At 38.8% G+C, this 21,579-nt stretch overlaps 3 protein-coding genes across 3 annotated transcripts in view; 2 read left to right on the forward strand and 1 right to left on the reverse strand.

Moving 5' to 3' along the window:
- The window catches only part of ALDH1L2 (aldehyde dehydrogenase 1 family member L2), a 33,631-nt gene extending 28,811 nt beyond the window's left edge, over positions 1 to 4,820 (forward strand). The window contains 4 exon segments of the mRNA XM_065740893.1: positions 545 to 710; positions 1,932 to 2,037; positions 2,953 to 3,152; positions 3,851 to 4,820. Of these exon segments, the coding sequence (XP_065596965.1) occupies positions 545 to 710; positions 1,932 to 2,037; positions 2,953 to 3,152; positions 3,851 to 3,906 (528 nt within the window). The 3' untranslated portion in view covers positions 3,907 to 4,820.
- A 1,012-nt stretch (positions 4,821 to 5,832) lies between these two features.
- NOPCHAP1 (NOP protein chaperone 1) lies at positions 5,833 to 9,850 on the reverse strand. Its single transcript, XM_065743093.1, has 4 exons — positions 9,755 to 9,850; positions 8,673 to 8,759; positions 7,790 to 7,926; positions 5,833 to 6,294 (listed from the first exon to the last, which is right to left on the reverse strand). Exons 1-4 carry the CDS (start codon positions 9,822 to 9,824, stop codon positions 6,112 to 6,114), a joined length of 477 nt encoding a protein of 158 aa, XP_065599165.1. The 5' UTR covers positions 9,825 to 9,850; the 3' UTR covers positions 5,833 to 6,111.
- A 90-nt stretch (positions 9,851 to 9,940) lies between these two features.
- Positions 9,941 to 21,579, forward strand: part of SLC41A2 (solute carrier family 41 member 2) — a 44,620-nt gene continuing 32,981 nt past the window's right edge. Inside the window, exons 1-2 of the mRNA XM_065743117.1 lie at positions 9,941 to 10,163; positions 19,068 to 19,812. Of these exons, the coding sequence (XP_065599189.1) occupies positions 19,258 to 19,812 (555 nt within the window). The 5' untranslated portion in view covers positions 9,941 to 10,163; positions 19,068 to 19,257. The remainder of the gene's footprint in view (positions 10,164 to 19,067; positions 19,813 to 21,579) is intronic.

Genomic DNA, 21,579 nt, shown 5'->3' on the forward strand with positions numbered 1-21,579 from the left:
CAAAAGGAAGGCACTGAAGGCTAATATTTTCATCAATAATGCACAGATAAGTGACACTGAAGGAGATATTACATCTTCAGTGATACTTCATTAGGAAAGTAAGATGAAAACAAATGACTGAACTTCAGTCAGTGTGACAGAAGACTACTCTGAAGTTTTGAAAAAGGCATATTGGAAGAGTAGCTGGTCATAAAAATCCAATAGTCACCTGAATGAGCTGTTGGACAATTCATACATCTAGTTGAAGGCCAGGAAATTTATTGTGGTAACTCATTTACCCCTAGTAAAAGCTAACATTTTGCATGCTTTCATAATAGTGTAAGAGAATGAGTATGTGGAAACAGCTTCAAAAGCTTTCAGAAGTAACCAGAACTTACCAAATAAGACCATATAAAGAGCCTAATTTTAGAAGGGGAGGAGCATTCACCTACTGCATCCTTTTTTTGAGCCAAGCTTCACAACACTGATAGCAAAGCATGCTGAATCACTGGTCACTTTAACGACTGCTTGTTAGGTAACATCATTGTGGTTTGGTAACCTATAGGTGGAAGAAATAAAAAAGATGAAAATTGGTGACCCACTTGATAGATCAACAGATCACGGCCCACAGAATCACAAAGCCCATCTGGAAAAGCTGCTGCAATATTGTGAAACTGGAGTAAAAGAAGGAGCCACTCTAGTGTATGGAGGAAAGCAAGTATGTAGACCAGGTATGACGCCGTTCAAAGGTGTTAGGAGTTTTTACATTTTAAATAAAAGTTTTATGGTTGTTTTAGCTGCTTTATAGAAAGCAGCAACACTGTGGAAAGAATGCAAGGTAAGCTCAAGAAAATACTTGAGGACAGAGTATTTGAGTCTCGTATTAAGAAATGCTATTCAGCTGAAATATAATATGTGAAAAATAATCAGGATTCCCGTCTGTAGCAGTATCTTTCAATCATTTACTCATATTGTTTATGAGGCATGGAGGCTTTTTTTGCAACATCCTTGAATTGTTGAGAGCTGTAAGTGTAATTATATCCACTTTGATGAACAGAACACTTAAGCTGTCTGGCAAGAGTCTGCATTAGACACTTTTATCGAAAGCCTGTTTTGATATGAAGACTACATATATCAAGTTTAACAGGAAGGCATAAAAGCAACATTTTGTTACAGACATCTGTCCTTTATTGGTAATGGAGAAGAAACATTTTCATCAGAATTTTAAAACATATGACTGCCTCCCCAAAGAAAATGAAAGTGGAGATTTACAGCTCTAAGAAGGCTGTGTAGCAAAATTAAATAGGAAAGAAGATGTAATTACACAAAATATTGGAAGCTGACTTTGCCCACTCACTAAAATATACTCACTCATGAAGATGAAGATGTAGATGTTTAAGATCGGTTATGTCTTACACTGTTGACAGTTCTTGATTGGCAACAATGTGAACTAGTTTTTAGCTGGGTCTTTTACACCACTTAGAAATGTACAGTTGTTATGAGGTGAGCCTTTGACTCAGATAAGCATCAATAAACCTTAGGCAAAGTTGGTGCCCATTGCACATCTTTTCTTGTTTGCAAGATACAGATATTTATGGTTATCTTCTTGTCGGGTAACAAGAAAAACAGCAGTCTCTGTGACATGCTATAACCCTGTCTTCCTGCTGCCAGAGTGTAGGATCTGCCCTTGAGGAGTGACCTGGGCTTGTAGCATGCAGGCCTTCTGCTCTGGTCATGACCTGCATGTTACTGCTCTCATCAAGAAAGGCCATTCTTTTAACCTTCTTTCTGCCATTACACACATGAACGCTGTTCACAATTAATTCCTATTAATCTTGGTATTTTCTTTTTCAAGCCTCGAGGTATCTATCACCTCAAGTACAGATGGCCTGGACAATACAAGCCACAAAGCATTTTGTCTTTGCTCAAAGGCTGTTTTATCCTCTTTTTAGGTTTCTTCATGGAACCCACTGTATTCACAGATGTTGAAGACCATATGTATATTGCCCAGGAAGAATCATTTGGTCCTGTGATGGTGATCTCCAAATTCAAAAATGGGTGTGTTCTCCTCATTTTCACCCTGTGTATTGAAATTTGTAGGATAGTTCTTTTAATCTTCTAAGATCTGACTGAAACTGTAGGTTCTCTTCCTGCTAAATTTGGAGCTTTTCTAGTATGGAGTGTCCTTCCCCATGTCAGTATAGAGTAAATGCTCTTACAAGCAAACAAGGGAGTAGACACAAACCCCAAGTGCCATTTCTTAAATAAGACTCAATTTTCAATGAAAGATTTTTACTAAAGTTGATACAAAAGCAACAGCTTGGTCCAACAGCAAAAGGTGTATTTTTTTTCCAGTGGACAAAAAGGACCTCATAGTGCTGTGCATTGTCTAAGGCTGGCACATTACTCCTGTTAATGAGAATCCCTCCATATATTTTGTGGACTGACAGTTTAACAGCTTTCATTTTAAATAATAGGAATTGTTTCACAAACATATATGTATTTTTAAGTGACTTGAGATTGGATAGAAATAGCAATTCAAACATTGCTTGAAAAGATGTGTCACAACAGAGAGCTGAGATTCAGCATTTAATGTCCATTAACTGACATTTCAGCAAGCTGATCCATAACATGCTGCCAAGCTCTGCTTTACAAGTTGTTTTGTACAATTCTTCTGATCCCCAAGTTGTACAACGTAGTTGAGTGAAGTTGGTGTGCATAATCCAACTTTTGACATTTCTTAGTGTAGATCTTGAACACTGAAATGTATACACAGGCTTTACAAGCTTGAAGCAAGTAAATTAATTCCCATAAATGAGGCAGGTTGACGGACAGAGTAGTCCTTATACTGTGTCTTTATAAGAGCTAACTGGAGAAGAGCACAGGAAAAGATGTTTTGATCAAATTGAAGGTCAAAGCTTGCTGGCACCTATTTTACCTCCTTACAATTCGATCAATTTTTTTCTTTTATAGGGATGTTGATGGAGTGCTGCGACGGGCAAACTCCACAGAGTATGGCTTAGCTTCAGGAGTTTTCACAAAGGACATAAGCAAAGCTCTCTATATCAGTGAAAAGCTGGATGCTGGAACAGTTTTTATTAATACATACAACAAAACTGATGTGGCAGCGCCATTTGGTGGATTTAAACAGTCTGGCTTTGGAAAAGACTTGGGTAAGTTGTTCTCTCCTCTCTCATTCAACAGTCCAAATCAGTGAAAAAAATAACATTACCTGAAAACTACAGATGCATTTCTTGCATCTCCCACATTCCTCCAGCTACAGTGATCTAATTTCTCTCCTATCTTTACAATTCCCTCCTCAGTACCTCCTGTTCAACTCTTCCCATGTATCTGTTAAATTATGCTGCAGTACAAAATGATGTCAAGCAGCAAAATTTGGCCAAAATCTTCCATCCTTTCACTCAGAATGCTAATTCAGATAATTCCTCCAAGCTTGCAAGAGCATCAGAAACGTATTATGCCTCAAAAATGTCAAAATCTAAACACAGAGAAAGGCTGTATGGAAATACCTTATTTAAAAAAAACACAAAAAACAGCTTCAATAAAAGCCGGATCTCTCTGGCAAATAGATTTTACAAGACTGGACAGACCAAGCCTCATGGCAAAGGAAAAACTATGTTGTGTTATTGTTTTTTCTTCAGAGTAACACAACAGATTTTTGCCTCTTCTCATTAAACCAGTTCTGTAAATCTTAAGGGAATGGTAAATCCATTAGATTCCCATGGTGTCTCAAGGACTCAAATGTTGGCTAAAACATTTTTTATATATATTTTTAATTATACAGTTACCATCCCTGATGGCTTTTTCTCTTTCAGCTGCTATTCTAACTGGTTATTACTGTCTTGTACAGGTGAAGAAGCTCTTCATGAATATCTTAGAACGAAGGCTATCACTGTGGAATATTAACAGCCTCACTTGGAAAGTAAATTTTCAGAAGTTTTAACCTTAAAGGCTTCATGAAACACTTAATACCATGCCTGGGATATGCTTTCTGCAGTGCTCCAACTAGAAAACAAATACACTCATTCCATAGATAATTTCTATAATTCAGGTCCAAATTTTAGTCTCACTGAAAGCATTTGGGAATTAGCCTGACATTGTATAAATGATCCAGCAACAGTAGCAGTGGTTAGCACAAGCCAAAAAAAAAAAAAAAAAGAGAGAAGTAGTTTGGCTTATTTTTTTAAAATACAACTGAAGAGAACATTCTGACATGCCTACTTTGTATTTGAGTGACCTATTTACACCATCATTTTAAACTTAGTTGTTAAGTTTCTTTTGAAGTTGAACTAAAATATGCATATTATGTCATTTTTGCTATAAACTGGTTCAAGTTTTACAGTAGCAACTTAACATTCTGTTCTGGTGATTCATCAGCAGTACAGAAAACCTTTGTGCCATAAGAAGTAAATCAATGCAAGAAAGTGCACTTACTATGATCTTTGTATAATACATACAGAGCTCAACATCTGTGTCAAACTATGCATACTGAGCTAAAGTTACTGAAAATATTTTTTATCTTTTTGTTGAAATGGAATGCGTGATCAGCCTGCAATCTGAAAGGTGGTTACATTAACAGATTAAAATCGCTTGTCTGTACAGATGGACTGTTATCACTGTTTGGCTTAAGTATTACTTTGCATTTAATGTATTTTTCTTTTTTAAATCTACGGGAAAATCTCTTGTAAAATGACTGTTAAGACTTTGGCTTTCAAACTTTCTTCAGTTTGAAATTTTCCATACAGATCAAGACCTTATCCACCAGACTGACCATACTTAAGGCTGCTTGCTTGCTCTTCCTAAACTGCTTAATCTGATCTCTCAGCTACCATTAAAAACAGCAGCCCCACTTCTTGATTCCCATCCTTCCTCTTTCTTGAAATATTCTGTGGCTTAATCCACAGATCCCAGTAAATTGTGGGAAAAAAAAAAAAAGAACCCTTGTAATTTCTTGTCACAAACACTACTGAAACAGGTCTTAAGAAAACTTTAGAATTAAGTATTGGATTTGGAACAAGCTGTGTAAATAACTGCACATTTCAATTATTTTTAAGCTTAGTATTTGAGAAAATACAATATTGAAAATATTCATGATGTAGCTTTAACAACCTGTGATACACAGGAGCATCGTGGATAATTTTGAAACACAAAACTATCTGTAAAGTAAATAGAAGGGCCCATATAATTGTATTTGATCAATCTGAGCCAAGTACAAATGAGACACACTTCCACTGATTATGGCTTCACGATTGTTTCAAGCTTGCCTCAGGAGAGGCCAACTGAAAATTAGTTTTTTGATTCTTCTGGTAGTGACAGTTGACAAAATAGAAAGAGCAGAAATGTGGTAGAGAAAGCAGAATATGAGAAACCTGGCTTAGTGCAACTGTAACACCACAGAAGGGGACTTGACCCAAGTACCACGGGTATTTACACAAACATTGCAGGTAGGAGCTAGCTCAAGAAACAGCAGCAACCAACCCATAACTCAGTGCAAGCCAAGAAGCGTAAGTAATCCTTTGTTGAACTCTTTCAAGTCATGGCTTATTAGAATGCTGACTTTACCCATGCTACCTCATCTTGAAACAGCCTCAGCTGCTGCTTTCATATTCAACAGTTACTATCACGAGTACAACATAGACACAACTTCTATTGTACTTTAAAGTAACATTTAATATTGAAAACATTGTACATTAAAACTTTACAGAACATAATAAAAAACAGGTTTTTCCTTGTCACTTCTTTCCTGCCCCCGAAGCAAAACTTTATTCTAAGCACACTACAAAAATCGTTCTTCAACAGAGCAACAGAACAAGAATTTTCTTAACTAGCTCTGCTGCACGCCTTTCTGCTCGAGTGTGCCAACCTGTAGCTGCTCTTTTAGTCTGACCTGACGAGGAAGCTTGGAATTTCCACGTTGTTTGATGAATAAGACATTATTAATTCTTCAGAGATGTGACTTGCTTCAGAGCCATGAGTGGATCCCGAATTCTCCATTTCACGGCACCCTGAGGAATCTCACGTGGGGAAACGAGGCCTTCTAAAGGCTAAGTCTTCAAAGTAAGAAAACATGGTTTGACTTTTTTTTTTTTTTGAAGTATAATAAAAATGGTTTCACTCATTCACTTTGCTGTCCAAAATCTCTATTTTGCCCTTTTCTCCCTTTTGTTTAGGAAACTTAATGTTGTCTATTGTCACTTCATCAGTTGTACAGTCATCTTCAGATTCTGAGTCACCTTCTGAAGTTAGATTCTCTTCGTCTGTATCAGAATCACTCAGTTCAACTACAGCCACATTCTGGAAGAGAAGATCTTAGTTAACACATGATAGGCTTCTACACTGCTTCCATCGTTTGAGAAAAAGATCAAGCAAACAAATCCATCAGCTCTAATGCCATATGAAAATCAGTTGCTTTTTTTGGGGGGGTACTAACGTGATTACAGCAAATATCATAAAAAGATTCCTGAATATTTAAATTTTAATTATATTGCCCAAAGCAAATACAAGGGCATTTTTATATCCTCATAAAAGAGAGAACTAAATAGCTGAACTCAGATTGTCTAAATCAGAAATCTAAAGTAATGAGCAGGAAGCATCCAGTAAATAAATGATAAAGAGGTCATGCTTTATGTATACATATAGATGTATACATTTATGAATGAAATTCATATAATCTGGTGTTATTCATGTCATCACAACTACTGTTGTAGTTGTCTCAGTCACCAAGATATTTTCTGAATCAAAAGCGATCATATATATTCATAAGCAGAACTAGAATTATTGAGGGCTGTTTTTTCTCTCTGAAAATGTCTATCTTGAACTGATAAGCCTCACCTCAAGAATTTCCTGCATGCTGCAAGGCGAAATACAAGCATACCTATTTATACAAAATGTGTCTATTTAAGCATGATATATAAAATATACAAAGTACAGGAATACACATATATCATGCAAACAAATGTATTCTGTGATCTGCAAATAACATTTTGCTATCATCTCCTGGCTCGTTTATTATAAAGCCCAGACTTGTCAGACACTGTCTCATGAAATATCTTTTGAAAATCCAATCCGTTCCACACCAGCATGTTAGAACAAGCAATTTTTAGGATCCATTTTGTTTTCTGACAACCTATTGCATGTAGGCTGTGTACAGTCTACAGGAACTCTGAATCTAAGCAGCAGTTCAGGCAGTTGCTCTGACAGCTCCCAGACCAAACTAGCTGCCCCATGTCTGCTTTATTTCTCATGGGTCCAGAAGTCACCTGTCTGTAACATGCATGTATCACATCACTTTCATACTGAAATCTTCTTACATGAGCGCATGGTCATAACATTTCAGCTAAAAACAGAGTGAAAATACTGATGTGAAAATAAATATCAGCTGTAAAAGATGATAACGCTAACAACATTTCTCAACCCAAAGCATATTATTATATTAAAGCCTTCCGTTACACCTTACCAGGAACAATGAAATCAAATCACCTATATTTAAAATACGATTTACAACTTACTTTCAGTTCAGAGTTTACAATTCAAAAGATAGAATATCTTCTTTCGACCTTAATCTTCTTCATCCCTAGCCATTATAATCCCATTATATTCTGCAAGTATGAAAACCAAGTAGTAAATTTCAGCCCAGAAGGCTTTACTGCTTATATATTATGAATTTACAGATCACAGAATAAAATGGTAAAGAGTCCACCTTATTTATCAAACTAGCTCAGTATAAGATCAGAAGATTATTTTACTCATACCTAAATGTATTTTGTAGAACCAGAAATATATTATTTACCATTTCTATAACTTTTTCTGTGGCACTGTCGAGATTTTCAATATCAAACTGATGAGCTGGTGCTGTTACCATTTTTCTTTTTAGCTCATCATTTGCATGCGCCATCTGTGGTAAAAAGCTCTGTACTCTGTCCAAAACTGAAACAGAAATAATTAACACCTGTACATATATATATATATATATTTATATACACAGAGAGAGAGAGAGAGAGAGAGAGAGAGAGAGAGAGAGAGAGAGAGAGAGAGAAGAAGCTCAATTAAGACTACAGAGTTTGGGCTTATTTTCATAAAGAGAAAAACTCCTGAAGACAAAGAATATCAGTTTTTCATTACACATAGAATGACACTGAAGAGAATGTTAGATGTATATGTATGGATGTCTCCAAGAGAAAAAAACATGCCTTGATTAAAAAAAAATCAGTTTAATGCATTCTAATTCACTTATTATGAAAAAATGGTGAGATGGTCTAGATTAATAACATTTGACATAATATTAACTAAAAATAAAGCCATGCAAGTTATCTATGCAACCTGCATGGATTTGAAAGTAGCTGAATAAATGAAGTCCAAAGGTGCAACTTGGCTAATGCACTACATGCAGACAGTGGGAGCATTTTGTGAGGATACCTAAGTCTCTAAAATTTAAATGTGTCATGCCTAGCACCGCAAAATCTAATTTTTCAGAAACAGTGATGACATAGTTGACCTTTAGGAGGTACAACTGCAATCAATAATCCAATGCAAATAAAAAAAACAAAGCAAGGAAATACTTAATGTTTCACAGAAACAAAAGTTTGTTAAAACTGTTTAAGTGCTAAATGTTCAATTAGGTTAAATAAACTACTTAGCTGTTGCCTCTGTTCCAGTAATAACATTATACTTACCATTGCTCCTTGGCACCCTAACTGTCTGCAGAGTTGTAGCCTTCGTGCTGCTGGGCTTTGAACTGATCAGTAATGTTTCTTCCAGCCCTAGAAACAAACATATATTTACATGTTTACCTACAGCAACCACAAATTCCACATTTTAACTATGAGGCTTCCCTCTTTTCTCTACCTTTCTACACCAAACATAAACATACAAGGATTTATTTCACCAGCGCTACCTCCAGAAATTCCAGTCTTTTCCATCAAGTGCTATTACTTTGTGTAGGTCTGAGATGGGATCTCTCAGTTCTCTCATACATAATACCCAGAGCTTGCTGCCACATCACATACTTTTCCGAGGGAAGCTGGATAAGTGTGGGTAAAACGCAAAAAAGGTTTTACGATCTGTGAAATGAAATCATTTGTGGAGTCAAAAGGAAAAACTGTGCCAGAATGTGAAGATGAAAAACGGCTCACAGGTTCAGCACAGTTGGTGGATCTGACTGCACATTTCAGTGAGTTATACATGCCTCTTCCAGGTGAAAACCAACTTACCTGCATTATAGCTCAAACCATACCAGTGTTTGAAATGAAACTAACATTACGGCAATCTCAAATTATGGTAATTTTATGCATTTTGACACATTGGTTAATTATAATTTTGTGAATGGTGAAAAATACGCAGCTTTGCTTTCCGTTTGGATATGGAAATTTGAGAACAGGTTTTAAGACTGCCCCCCAAAAATCAGTTTCGTAGTACACTTGTGACTCCTGTCTGCCGACATAAATACAATACTTGCAAATTTTCTAATGGAACGCACACAGCTGCAGTCCAAACCTTGCTGCCTCTTTACCAGGCTTTTACAAGCCCCCTCTCATCAGAGAAAAACATCCCTTGCGTCGCAGTCACGCTTCATCCATATCACTGCTTTTCGGCACTGCGTACATTTGTGAGCAACCGTTTTCAAGGGCGAAGCACATTAACTACAACATATAATTCACATGAAATGATTCCTCTTCACTCAGCGCGGCCCAGGCAAGACAGAAGGTTGGACACGCGGCCTTCCTGCGGCTCCCGCACACCGATCAGCCCCGCTCACCTCCGCGGCGCCCCGCGGCCAGCAGCTCCCGGGAGGCGCCAGGCCCCGCCGTCCGTCCGAGCCCCGCCATGCGCCCAGCCAACCGGAAGTGGGGCGGGACGCTCACTCTCCCAGCGGCGCAGCGCCCCCCGCAGGTCGGGAGGACCGCGTGGTCCGGAGGGCTGCCTTTGCTTCCCCTCACCTCCGCGCGTCTCGTCTCCGCTCACGGCGCGGCTCCCGCCCTCTCTCCGGCTGCGCGTCGTGGCCACATCATCGCGGGGGCCGCCCGCCCTCTCTCCTGCCGCTTCCGCGCCTGCTCAGTGTCGGCGGAGCTCATCTAGCCCGGAGCTGTCACCGCCGCCGGCCGGCCCCTCCCGCCCGCCGCGATGGAGCGGGACCGCGGGCCGCCGGCGGCCTCGCCCGCGCTCAGGTGAGGGGCGGCTTGGGGCGCCGTGACGGGGGGGCGGGCACGGGCTCGCTGCCTTCTCGAGCCGAGGGAGGCGGGGGACGGGAAACTTTCCTTGCCGGCGGCGGAGGGGCGCGCCCGGCCCAGCCCGCTGCCATCCCCGTGCCGCTGATAGCAGCGGTACCCTCGCTTTACCAGCGGCGCTGAAGCTAAGCGATGGAACTGCATGGGCAGACCTGTTTTGGCAATGCGCCCTGCTCGTATTGCCTTAGTGAAGCTCGGAGCCTGCAGTCATAACGCTGCAGCGTGACAGGTACACGTTTCAAAAAGGAAAAAAAAACAAAAAACAAAAAAACAAGATGCGTATCGTTTTCTTTTCAGATACTTTAGGATATTATCCTCCGAAAACAATGTGAAGCCTGTATTCTGGTGCCCGAGTTAATAAGCAGTTCATCCCCCCCTTAGAAAACCAAGTTCCCAAGTAGTACAGTTAGAACTCGTCCTGTTAAGTACCTATTGGTTGCATAATCTGGACGACTGTGTTACCTCTTCTGTTTCACTTTCCCCCTTGCTTTTGATGGCCTGGGTGTGATTGGGCAGGTAGTTTTCATGCTGGCATTCCTTTTGGGTGATGTAGCAACGTGACCACGTTTCACAGCCTGACACTTCGTTTCTTGCTCTGTTTTGGTATTTTTATAATTGAGTTGCTTTAGAAGGTCACAGGCAAACCAAGCCCTTTTTTTTCTGACAGCTGCTTTTCCCTTGCTCGGGGCCAAAATCGAAAGCTGACATGTTCAGGAAGTGAAATGCAGCAGTCTAAAACTTGTCTGAAAATTGAGCCTGAGGCTGGCTGCTCTTTCAGTGTCTTAGTTATGTTCACAAAGGCATTTGGAGGTTGTTTCATCAATTTTTTTTCTCTCACTATTTTCTTTTTTGCTGTTGATTTAACCTACAACTGCCACAAAATGAGCACTACATTAAAAAGTACACTGCATAATATCTACGTAGTATCTAGTGCCCATACAGCTGCCATGCATATGACATCTATTATTTTTGAGCATGTGTTCCATGTTTTTGTACCAAGCATTTAATATCTGGTATAAATGATTATAGCACAGCACACAGTCTTTGGTTCAGGATTCTACATAATGGTTAATGATAAAACAGTCTGTTTGTTTACTCTGTCTATATGCTCAGGAGATTGGTGTAACTTTTACTTTCTGCTGAAATATTCACTAGGATATAGCAGTGTCAAAGACAGCCATCGCTGCTGTAAGGATGTCAGCATGATTTTGGGAGCTTGCATGTACATGGGACACAGCAGTGCAGAAGGGGCTGTGCAAAACCCTTTCTCATCTGTGTAAATCTTCTTCAAAATTTATGAAATTGCCCTGAAGCATCACATTCCAAACTTCAGAATCTCAGAATTCTTGAGATGGGAAGGGATATTTGGAAATTGCCTTGTCAGCCAGCCATGCTTGATGTAGGGTCAGCTGCAATGAGTTGCTTTGGGCCACATCCAGTTGAGTTCTGAGTATCAGTAAGGATGGAGATTCTGTAACCTTTCTTTGGACTCTCACAATGAAAAACAAAAAGTTTTCTTCCTTATGGGCAGCAGAATTTCCTGCGTTTAAATTTGTGTTACTCTCACTACTCTCTCTGTAGTGTTACTACACTACTCTCACAGGGTGTTTATATGCATGGATAAGATCCCTCTGCACATTTTTCTTGGGGATGAATGATGCTAGCTCTCTCAGTCTGTCCTTGTGAATCAGAATCTTCAGTCCTCATAATCTTCATGGCCTTTTGTTGGACTGGCTTCACTTTGTCCATTTCTTACTTGTACTGGGAAGCCCAGAACTGGACAGAGCACTCTTGACATGTCCTACCACTCCTGAGCGGAAGGGAAAGATCCCCTCCTTCCACCTGTTGGCCATGCTCTGCCTGCAGGATTCAGCCTGGGATGCTGTTGCATCATGTGACTGGCTGATGGTCAACATGTCCTCCCCAAGGACTTCTCCATGCAGCTGCTTTCAGACTGGTGGCTGCTCAGCCTGTCCAGTGCATGAGGTTGTTTCTTTCACATATTCTGTTACTAAACTTGATGAGATTCCTGTTGGGCCGTTCCCCTAGCCTGTCAAATCCCTCTGAATGGCAGCACAGCCATCCCATATGACCTACTGTATTATATCCATCCTTAGGCGTGGCAGTGACCATTGCACTGTAATAATTATTATAATTATAACTGATTCTAGTTCTAAGCTGAACAGATGAGAGTAGCTTGTAAAGGGAGAAAAATCATGCTAGGAGTTCAGTAGCTATGAAAGCTGGCTTAGAAGGCTGTTTAAAACACGTGTCAACATCTCCTCCATGATAATTAAATATGATGATTTAAATACAGTGTTCAGTAGCAACAGGATCTCTCCTTATTTAATAAATGCCATTAACAAGCATGGCCAAAATAATTAAATTCTAACTTTATCTAAATGAACAGCAAAATTCCTGTTGCTATACATGCCATTAGGTTTTTGTCTGCACTGAGGAAGACTGTTACAAACCAGTATGAAAATGAGCAAAGCTAGAGTCTTAAATTTTCTCTACAAGTAATTATTAATTGGAAAAACCAATTTTACTATATGGAAAAAGAAATAGTAAAAACAGCATACATGGACTGTCATCCACAGAAGGGCTCTTTCTAAGGTAGCATTTATCTGTTTATGATAGCAACGTAATAGAACTTCATATTTCATCTATGTGTCATATAACTTTCCTGAATGCCCCTTTCCAAGGCTTGTTAATATTCTGAGAGGTGTTTCTCAGACATCTTTAACCAGTGGTGTTTTATTGTAGATCATCTAGAAGTGCAGGATAGAGATTACTATTGCTTTAAAAGACTACCTGTAAAAAAGCAGCTTTTAGGAAAAAAAAATTTGACAGTGGGGTGATTAGATACAGATCCTGCAAAAGCTCAGTATTATTTAGCTAGGTGTTATCTTTTGGTTTTGTTTGCCAAACTCAGAAAGAAATCAGAAAATTAATTTTCCCAGCCTTAGACTTCAGTGAATGTTTTTGTAGCTCGTCACAATGCTGACTGTATTTATATTCTGTTGTTCACTATTCTTTCTCCTTATGCTTTTCTTGAATGTACTTAAACAAACGAGCAAAAAAACCCATGGCTACTGTTCTTATGCTTTAAATTAATCCTCAGCAGTCTAATTGCTATATAAGCAAACGTTTAGCCATGATATCCAGTCCCTTAATCCTTCCAGAGGTGGATATTCTTTAAATGCTAGGCAAGTGTGGAAAAAGAACCTCCTACCCTTGCTCTTGAGATCTGAATCAAGACTGTGACTGAAACAATGTTTAGAAGATCAAAACTGATCCTGCTGCTACTTCCTGAACAACTACATTTTCCTTTCCTTCGTCTTCCTCAGGTGAAACAAGACCAATCAAGTCAATCAAAGGTGAAGTATGGAAAAATGTGATACTGGTCCAGTGTTCAGCTCCATAGCTGAAGTGTGTAAGATTTTACTGAGGCAGTTACCCATTTCCAAAAGTCAGCATCTCTTCCAGCTGATGGTCGTGTCTATTTTCTGCCGTTCATTTTCTCCACGATACATTCAATCTCTTGGTGTTTTAAGATTGGCATCTTCATCAATTGCATTAACTCTTAGGGGAAGTTTGCCTTGTTTATGCTGAATTGCTAAGTGTTTAATTTTTCAGGAATATGCCCTCATCAAACAGCACGGTGTGGTTTTATTTCCATTTGTGAATATTTGCAGGACTGAGAAAGAGGGATAAATAATACATAGTAATTGCTATGTGGACAAAGAAAAAGAGGAAACTATCAAATGTAGCTACTTAGGAAACAATGAAGAGTTGAAAATGGTTTTTTTTGTAGCCTGGGCATAGCTTGTTATTTTGCTTGCAGGGAGAAAGACAAGGTCTCCTTTCATTTCACATATAACAGGCCAGGTACGATAAATTTGAGGCTATTTTATGGCTTCTCAAAGGATCTTTGTTTCTATCTACTGGTCATTGGTTGGTTTTTTTTTTGTTTGTTTGTTTGTTTCAGTACTTCTCTCTCTGTAACCTGATTACGTGGCAGGAAACCAGATTCACTTATCTCCTCTGGTTTTGGATGGGTTTTTGAGATTTTTGCCTCCTTTATTTCACATGAGTTATTCTAGTGGTGCTTGCTTCTTTTCCTGGCTATATCTTTTCTAGACAATGATAAAATTGCAATTGTTCCTGTCAGTGATAAAGCTTCACAGGGATTTCTGATTCTCAAGATCATATTGTTCCTTAGACGGTTTGCTGCTTTCTGTAGCTGCCAGGAAAATCTAAAACTGCAGCAATATTAGCATCCAGAACTCAGGATGAAATTATTGCATCAGATGACATTTGGGAGATTATCCTTCTTGGAACAGGATTTTAGAAATGAATAGTTGAATTCAGAAAGCTATACAGTCGTCTTCTAAAGATGTAATTACTTTTCACTCTGTGTTTATATACTGTGGTATATTTTTCAGTTTTTCTTTTTAAGTTGTTCTTTTTCAGCAGTTACCATTAGCTCACATTTTGTCATTCCAGGCACTTAGATAGGAAAAATATAAATGTCTGTCTTCTAAACTGCTTTTGTGCTTTGTTTCAACTGTTGGCCACCAGTCTCTGTCCGTGTTTGTAGCTTTTACAGTTGACTGACTCATTTTTTCTGTCCGCTTTTCACTCTTGTATATGCCATTTCTATTTGTTAATACTTTCTTGTATAAGTGAAACCACTATATCCCCCCCCCCAAATTAACTTCTTAAAATAATAGAAAGTATAAACTTGCAAGGAGCAAAAGCCATGTGGTATAAAAATATGGATAGTTAACCCAAATACTTTTAGCCAGTGTTCCTAAGCGATGAATAATTTCCATGAATCATCAGTCTAGCACTCCAGTGATGTGACTGGAGGGCACCGGGGAAACCACAGTGACAGCCAGACTCTGCCTTCTTTAAGCTACTGGGAAAATTTCTCAGCGTATTTCCCTGGGAGTAAAACAGAATCCTTCATTTATTAACACTCCTAAAAAAACATACAGACAAAAAATCACCACCTCTAAAAGAGCTCTAATGAGGCTGCCGTGGTGTAAGCACCTTTATTATAAACACTTCCCACCTTAGTTCCAGACACCATTCTTGAGTTATTTAATAAAGTTTCTTTGGCCTGGATGCTTCTTGCCATCAACTGAAACTCACCTATCTGAAGTGATCCAGATGTTTCCTTTGCATATATCTTAGCTACTGTATCGCTTTTTGTCCTCATAAATCAGTTGGCAACCTTCAGCACTGAAGGCCATAGCCTTCCTGCAGTCTTAATTTTCCACTTTTCCTGAAATGCTCTTCTTCTGTATTCCTCTTAATCCTTCTACAATAAAGCTATTTATTATTGTTACAGAAGCTGGTAGTAATTAGGTTGCTAGTTTAATGATACACCTGCTTGTATTTTTTTATGCGTGGTATCTTTTCTTTTACTCAGCTAAAACTTTCTGTGTGGCAGGCAGAAACAAAATTGCTCCCTCTTGTTGCCTTTCTGTAGCACATAATCCAGCATCATTTTGGCCTGTGGTTAGAGCTCCTCTGGGAATGCAACAGGGGTTGTTTTGTTACTTGTAATGATGTGTGTGGAAACTAGAATTGAGGCCTAGGAGTTTTTATATGCTCATAATAAAAGGTTCAACATAGCACAGTTTACTACTGGGTAGCAAAAAGTTATTTCAGGAATCTTGGTTTCTTTGTTGGTCATGTGGAAAAAAATATTTTTCTCTTGCAAAACTTGACTACTTTCTAAATCAAGCAGTAAACTCCTTTGTTGCTTTTAGAATATTCTTTTCTTGGTCAGAGCTGCCTTGGACAAAGCAATTGGTAGGGGGAAAGCCTTCATGGTGAGTGTGAGTCTTCACTGAGAAAAGCGAACCAAATAGTTCTGTAAGAAGCAGATCTGAAGTTGACTTGCTGTGGGTAAATTATCCTGATGTTTGAAGATAGATGCCTTACAGCAAAGGCACAAATGTAAATCTCCTGTAAGGCTGGTAGATTTGACATCTCTGTTCTCTGTGAAATTTGATAGAATAGAAAAATATTAGATTATTTAAAAACATTGAAATTGAGAGAGTGGAAGTATAGGGATCATAACATAAACAATATGAACTTAAGAACCCCATCTTCATAGGGAAAGAGATGAAAAATTCACAGAATCACAGAATTGGGGTTGGAAGGAGCCTCTAGAGATCATTGAGTCCAACCCCTCTGCCAAAGCAGCTCCCTAGCCCAGGTTGCACAGGTAGGCATCCAGGCGGGTCTTGAATGTCTCCAGAGAAGGAGACTCCACCACCTCTCTGTGCAGCTGTGCCAGTGCTCCATCACCCTCACTGTGAAGAAATTTAACCTTAAACTATTTTGTTTCCTGCAGTCTGTAAAAACTGAAGTTTTTCCAGCTTTACGTGTTGCAGAGCCAACAAGTTTGACATCCTAGTGGGAGTCTGTTATAGATTGCCTAACCAGGATGAAGAGATGGTCAAGGTGTTCTACAAGCAGCTGGCAGAATTTGTGCACTCACCAGCCTTGTTCTGGTGGGGGATTTCAACTCCCTTATATATACTGGAAATATAGTACAGTGCAGAAGAAGCAGTCTAGGAGGTTTCTACAGTCTTCAGGAGGATAATTTCCTGACTGGTAAGAGAGCCTGGCAGGGGAGGTGCCTCACTAGCCCTGCTGTTCAAACAGAGAAGGGCTGGTGAGAGGTGTGGAGGTCGGGAGCTGACTTGGGCAGAGCGACTGTGAAATGGTAGAATTCTTTATTCTTGGTGAAGTCAGGAGGGGGTTCAGCAAAACTGCTACCTTGAGCTTCAAGACTTGGAACTATTCAGGACATTGGTAGGGAGGGTACCTTGGGATTCAGTTCTGAAAGGTAAAAGGGTCCAGGAAGGCTGGACACACTACAGGCTTGAGGCAGAGTAGCTGGAAGACTGTGTGGAAGAAATGGACCTGGAGTGTTGGTCGACGCATGACTGAACGTGAGCCAGTGTTGCCCCGGTGGCCAAGAAGTTATCTTGGCTTGTATCAGAAATAGGGTAGCCAGAGGGAGCAGGGAGGTAATTCTCCCCCAGTACTCAGCTCTGGTGAGGCCACACCTTGAGTGCAAGGGAGACCTTATCACTCTCTATGGTGACCTAAAAGGAGGTTGTGGGAAGGTGGGAGTCTGCCTCTTCTCCCATGTAATTAACAATAGGATGGTAGGGAACGGCCTCGAGTTGTGCCAGGGGGAGGTTCAGGTTGGACATTAGGAAAACCTTCCTCTCCCAAAGAGTGGTCAGGCACTGGAACAAACTTCCCAGGGAGGTGGTGGAGTCACCATCCCTGGTGGAGGAGATACTGATGGTAGGTGGACAGTTGGACGAGATGATATTGGAGGTCTCTTTCAACCTGGTGATTCTATGATTATATATATATATATAGTGTATTGAGATTGTGGAATGGTGTCACTTGACATCACATTGGTGATGTCTGCCCAACTTTTGTTTCTTGGGTATGCCAATGATTTGCTTGTATTCATGGGGTCCAGTAATAAAAGCTAATCAACAAAACTTCAAGTCAAATAATGTTTTACTTTCAGTAAATTATTGTAATTATTATCACAACATGAAGACTAAAGAAGAGGAAGGTAAAGTGGGCTACTAATGGAGGAAATGTCAAATGCCATGAGCCTACCAATGTATCATTGTTTAACGTTCTACCATAACAGCAGATGGAAAGTAGAAACAATTGCACAGTTAGTCACGTTCAGCATAAAAGATGTATTGTATTTGTGTGAGTTGCAGAAAGCACAACAAAGTTACAGAGCCTGGTGTCAATAGTGATCAAAAAGTTATGTGGTTACTAGACATCAAAATGTTGTATCTTTCAAGAAGTATTTACAATCCATACCTCATACAAAATTGAATGAAAATCAGATTTTTAATATCTTATTTATCCTAACTCCTTTCCCCCCCCCCCCCCCCCAATTTTAATTAAATGTAATATGCCATATTTGTGAGTATAGTACTGTGGGTATGTTTTTGAATTAGACTAATAAAAGCCATTTCAGTGGAATTGGTCTGAATTTCACTTCTGTCCTCTTTCCTTGATATTATAGTGTTTTATTTTAAAAAGTCCAGATTTATTACATATGTAGTATTTAATATTATATTTAACATCATTTGTATGTTTGATTGACAGCAGATTCAACAAGATTTTAAATTAGCATGCTTTCAAACTGTACATGCCTGTTTTGGTTTGTCACCTTTTTACAGGGTTAGGAGGCAGGCACTATCACCACATAAAGAGTGAACCACTCAGAATATCACTTCAGATTTACCACATCAGATAGTGTTTTGAAAGGCTTTTTTTCCCATTTTTCCCCCTTTTTATTTTCTTCCTTTTTTTTTCTTCTGTGCATTGACAGAGTGTGAGGAACAATGGCAGCTACAGTGTATCGCGTGTGTTCTGTTTTACATCTCTCATGCACCTTCCACAAACAGTTTTCTCTGTGGGCCTGCTGTGTTTAAGGTTGCTGGAAGTCTAGGGCTACACAGTACTTGCCTAATGGTTTTGACTTCTTGGACTTTAAGAAGACAAAAGCTGAGTCCTCGCCAATTTGTGATCCACCTTGCTTTCTCTTTCTGCCACAGTACACTGGTTTGTGAAACTTCCTCACCCACTAACTTTACTTTTTTCTCCTTGTAATGTCTTTTCCACTTACGCAGTTGAAGGCTGAGGGAGGTCAGCTAGTCTTGTTTTGAAAAGGTACTGGGAAACCTTAACATTTAAACTATTATCCCCTGCCTTCTGCACAGAGTTAAAATATTTTCAATATTTAATATATACTTTTTTATTTTATTTTAGATCCAGACTTGTTTGTGGAATTGATGAAGATGTGAGATCAATGAAAAAAACGTTTTGCATTCAAGAAAGCATAATTTAATTTTATCTGTTTTAGAATTACCAAGTGTGGCACTTGATAACTCATCTACAAGATTTCTTCTCTGATATCTGAAGAACAAAGTGCTTTTCCAACCTGTACTTCTGTAGCACTATGACTAACTGTAAAGGCAGATCTACCATCACCAAAACAAATAGCAAAGTTCATGACAGAGAAGGGTTTGTAAACTGGACCATAAGTTTCAGTACAATTCAGTCCGATAAATTTTTGAATCTGCTTTTGAGTATGGTTCCTGTTGTTTACCAAATAAACCAGGATGAAAGACACAAAAAAGTGAATGGTGTCTGGCAAGATGGATTACAACCAGCAGGACATAATTATAATGTTAGATCTGACCAGCACGCGGAGTACCATCACTTCTCAGAACAAACTTTTCATGGTAGTAATGGACACAGCCCTTCTAGCTGTAACCCTAAATATGATGATTTTTCCAGTTATAATTACTGTGATGGAATGGATACTTCAGAAACTGCTGCAATGCTGCAGGAAGAAAACCTGTCTAGTGACAGTAATGAAGATATTATTGTGGAAGGGAGTAGAAAGCAACCCAAGGAATCTAGTAGTATTATGGCACTGCAGATACTTGTACCTTTTTTGCTAGCAGGATTTGGAACCGTTTCAGCTGGCATGGTTTTGGATATTGTACAGGTTGGTGTTTGCTTTGGGAACTGTATGTATTTTTAACAGGTAATCTGTGATTTTTGTAATTTAACATGTGGTTTTGTGCTTACATGTTTACAGTAATAAGAAGTAATAAATTGTGTGTATGATTCTGATATTATGAACTGTTTTCACCCCCCAGATTGTCTTAAACAGCTCAAGTATTTTGTTTGGAGTTATTCAAGACTTGGTGAGCACTATCACGGCACAGTGAACTAGTAAAAAAAAGCTGTTACTTCTGCTTTAATTGAAAATAGAAATACAGTAATGAGTATGAATCAGTTCAAAATTCTGGTCACTAACAAATGTTCTTTTTGTGCTTCAGGTCTCTGCAATTACTGACATAATGTGTAGATTTGATCAAGATAATGGGTTATCATATATGATAGCATGCCTGAAGTTCATATACTACATGACATTCTCACGCAGTGAATTAGAGCTTTTTTAGATATTCAGGTGTGACTTTTTTATGTAGTGTTAAGTGTACTGAACACTTGGAATTACAAATATTATTGGTGCAAGCAAGGCTGCAAAATCACTTTCACCTTGAAATATAGTTGTGGGAGGTCCATAGAGGCAGAATATCTTAATTCATGATAGCAGATTTAATTGATGATAGTTATTCAGGGTTAACATAAAACACAACTTTCTCTGATTTTTAAGAGTTACCTTAATAACCTTTCTAAAACCTGTTCTAAGATCCTACTGGTACTGAACTTCTGGTAGGACTGGTTTTATAGCTTAACCCAGCTGTCACATTTCAGTGAAGTTGAAAGCAAAAGTTACCTACCAAATGTGACTTTGCGCAGTGACATTTGAAGAAGTAAATTCTTTAGAAAGTAACAGCTAAGGAAGGTTTAGTAGATTAGCTTACTTTCTTGCTTTCTTTTTGCGTTTTGGAGGCTATATTTACTTTTAATTTTTCTCCAAAGTTGAAATTTGTTGTAAACACAAACCTAATGGATTCTGTCTTCTTTTATGGGTAGATTCAGAAAAATTTATTCTAAGGTATTATATTCATGAATATATTCAGAATATCCATGCTATTCAATCTGAAAAGGCAGTAGGGAAATTCATCTGCTTTTGTTTTGTTTTGTCTCATTCTGTCTTAGGGTTTTCTTTAGCTATACTTAGAATTAAAAAGTTCTTTTGAAGGAGGAGTAAGAGGTGGCCATTATTTTTAACTTTTCATTAGCCCTGAAATGGCAGTTGAACTAGATGAGCACTGAAGGTCCCTTCCAATTGGAACTACTCTGCTCTATTGTATTTTTTGTTACTCAAAAACTTGAGAAAGTAAAGCTCCGTCTTAAATCAGTTGCAATGGAAAGTCACTTTGTGCGTCAAGAAAAAGGAAAATTATAATTGACAAGCAAACATTACTGTTTCCTTACTCTGTTTTGCATCAGTCTTGTGCTTTGCTTGATCCAATCTTACACTTTTTACACACGCTTTTGTTTATACATTGTTAATATGTGATTTACGTCACAACACAGTTTAATGATCAGCCAAAAGAAGCAGTTGTGCCTACCACCACTATTGGCTTCCAACTCAATGTTTCCAAATGCCATTCTTCTCTGAAAGGGACTTGTTAGTTGTTTTTTGATCTGGATTGAGATAATACTTTTTTTTGTTTGTTACTTCCAATCTTGATTGGTTTCCCAGTCCAGTGCTGTGCATGAGAGAGAGAGGGCACAAAGTCAAAAATAATTGGCCACTGTTCCCTTTTTCTACCCTAAACTAAGCATAAACCCATGT

The sequence above is a fragment of the Cyrtonyx montezumae genome, unplaced genomic scaffold (genome assembly GCF_038088225.1).
Source record: "Cyrtonyx montezumae isolate F1298 unplaced genomic scaffold, pur_monq_1.0 scaffold_3, whole genome shotgun sequence".
Taxonomy (NCBI): domain Eukaryota; kingdom Metazoa; phylum Chordata; class Aves; order Galliformes; family Odontophoridae; genus Cyrtonyx; species Cyrtonyx montezumae.

Coding starts and splice junctions, on each gene's coding strand:
- NOPCHAP1 (XM_065743093.1), bottom strand. CDS start 9,824: ATGGCGGGGCTCGGACGGACGGCGGGGCCTGGCGCCTCCCGGGAGCTG. Junction 8,760..9,754: donor GGCCGCGGGGCGCCGCGGAG/GTGAGCGGGGCT, acceptor GTTTGTTTCTAG/GGCTGGAAGAAACATTACTG. Junction 7,927..8,672: donor TAGGGTGCCAAGGAGCAATG/GTAAGTATAATG, acceptor TTTCTGTTTCAG/TTTTGGACAGAGTACAGAGC.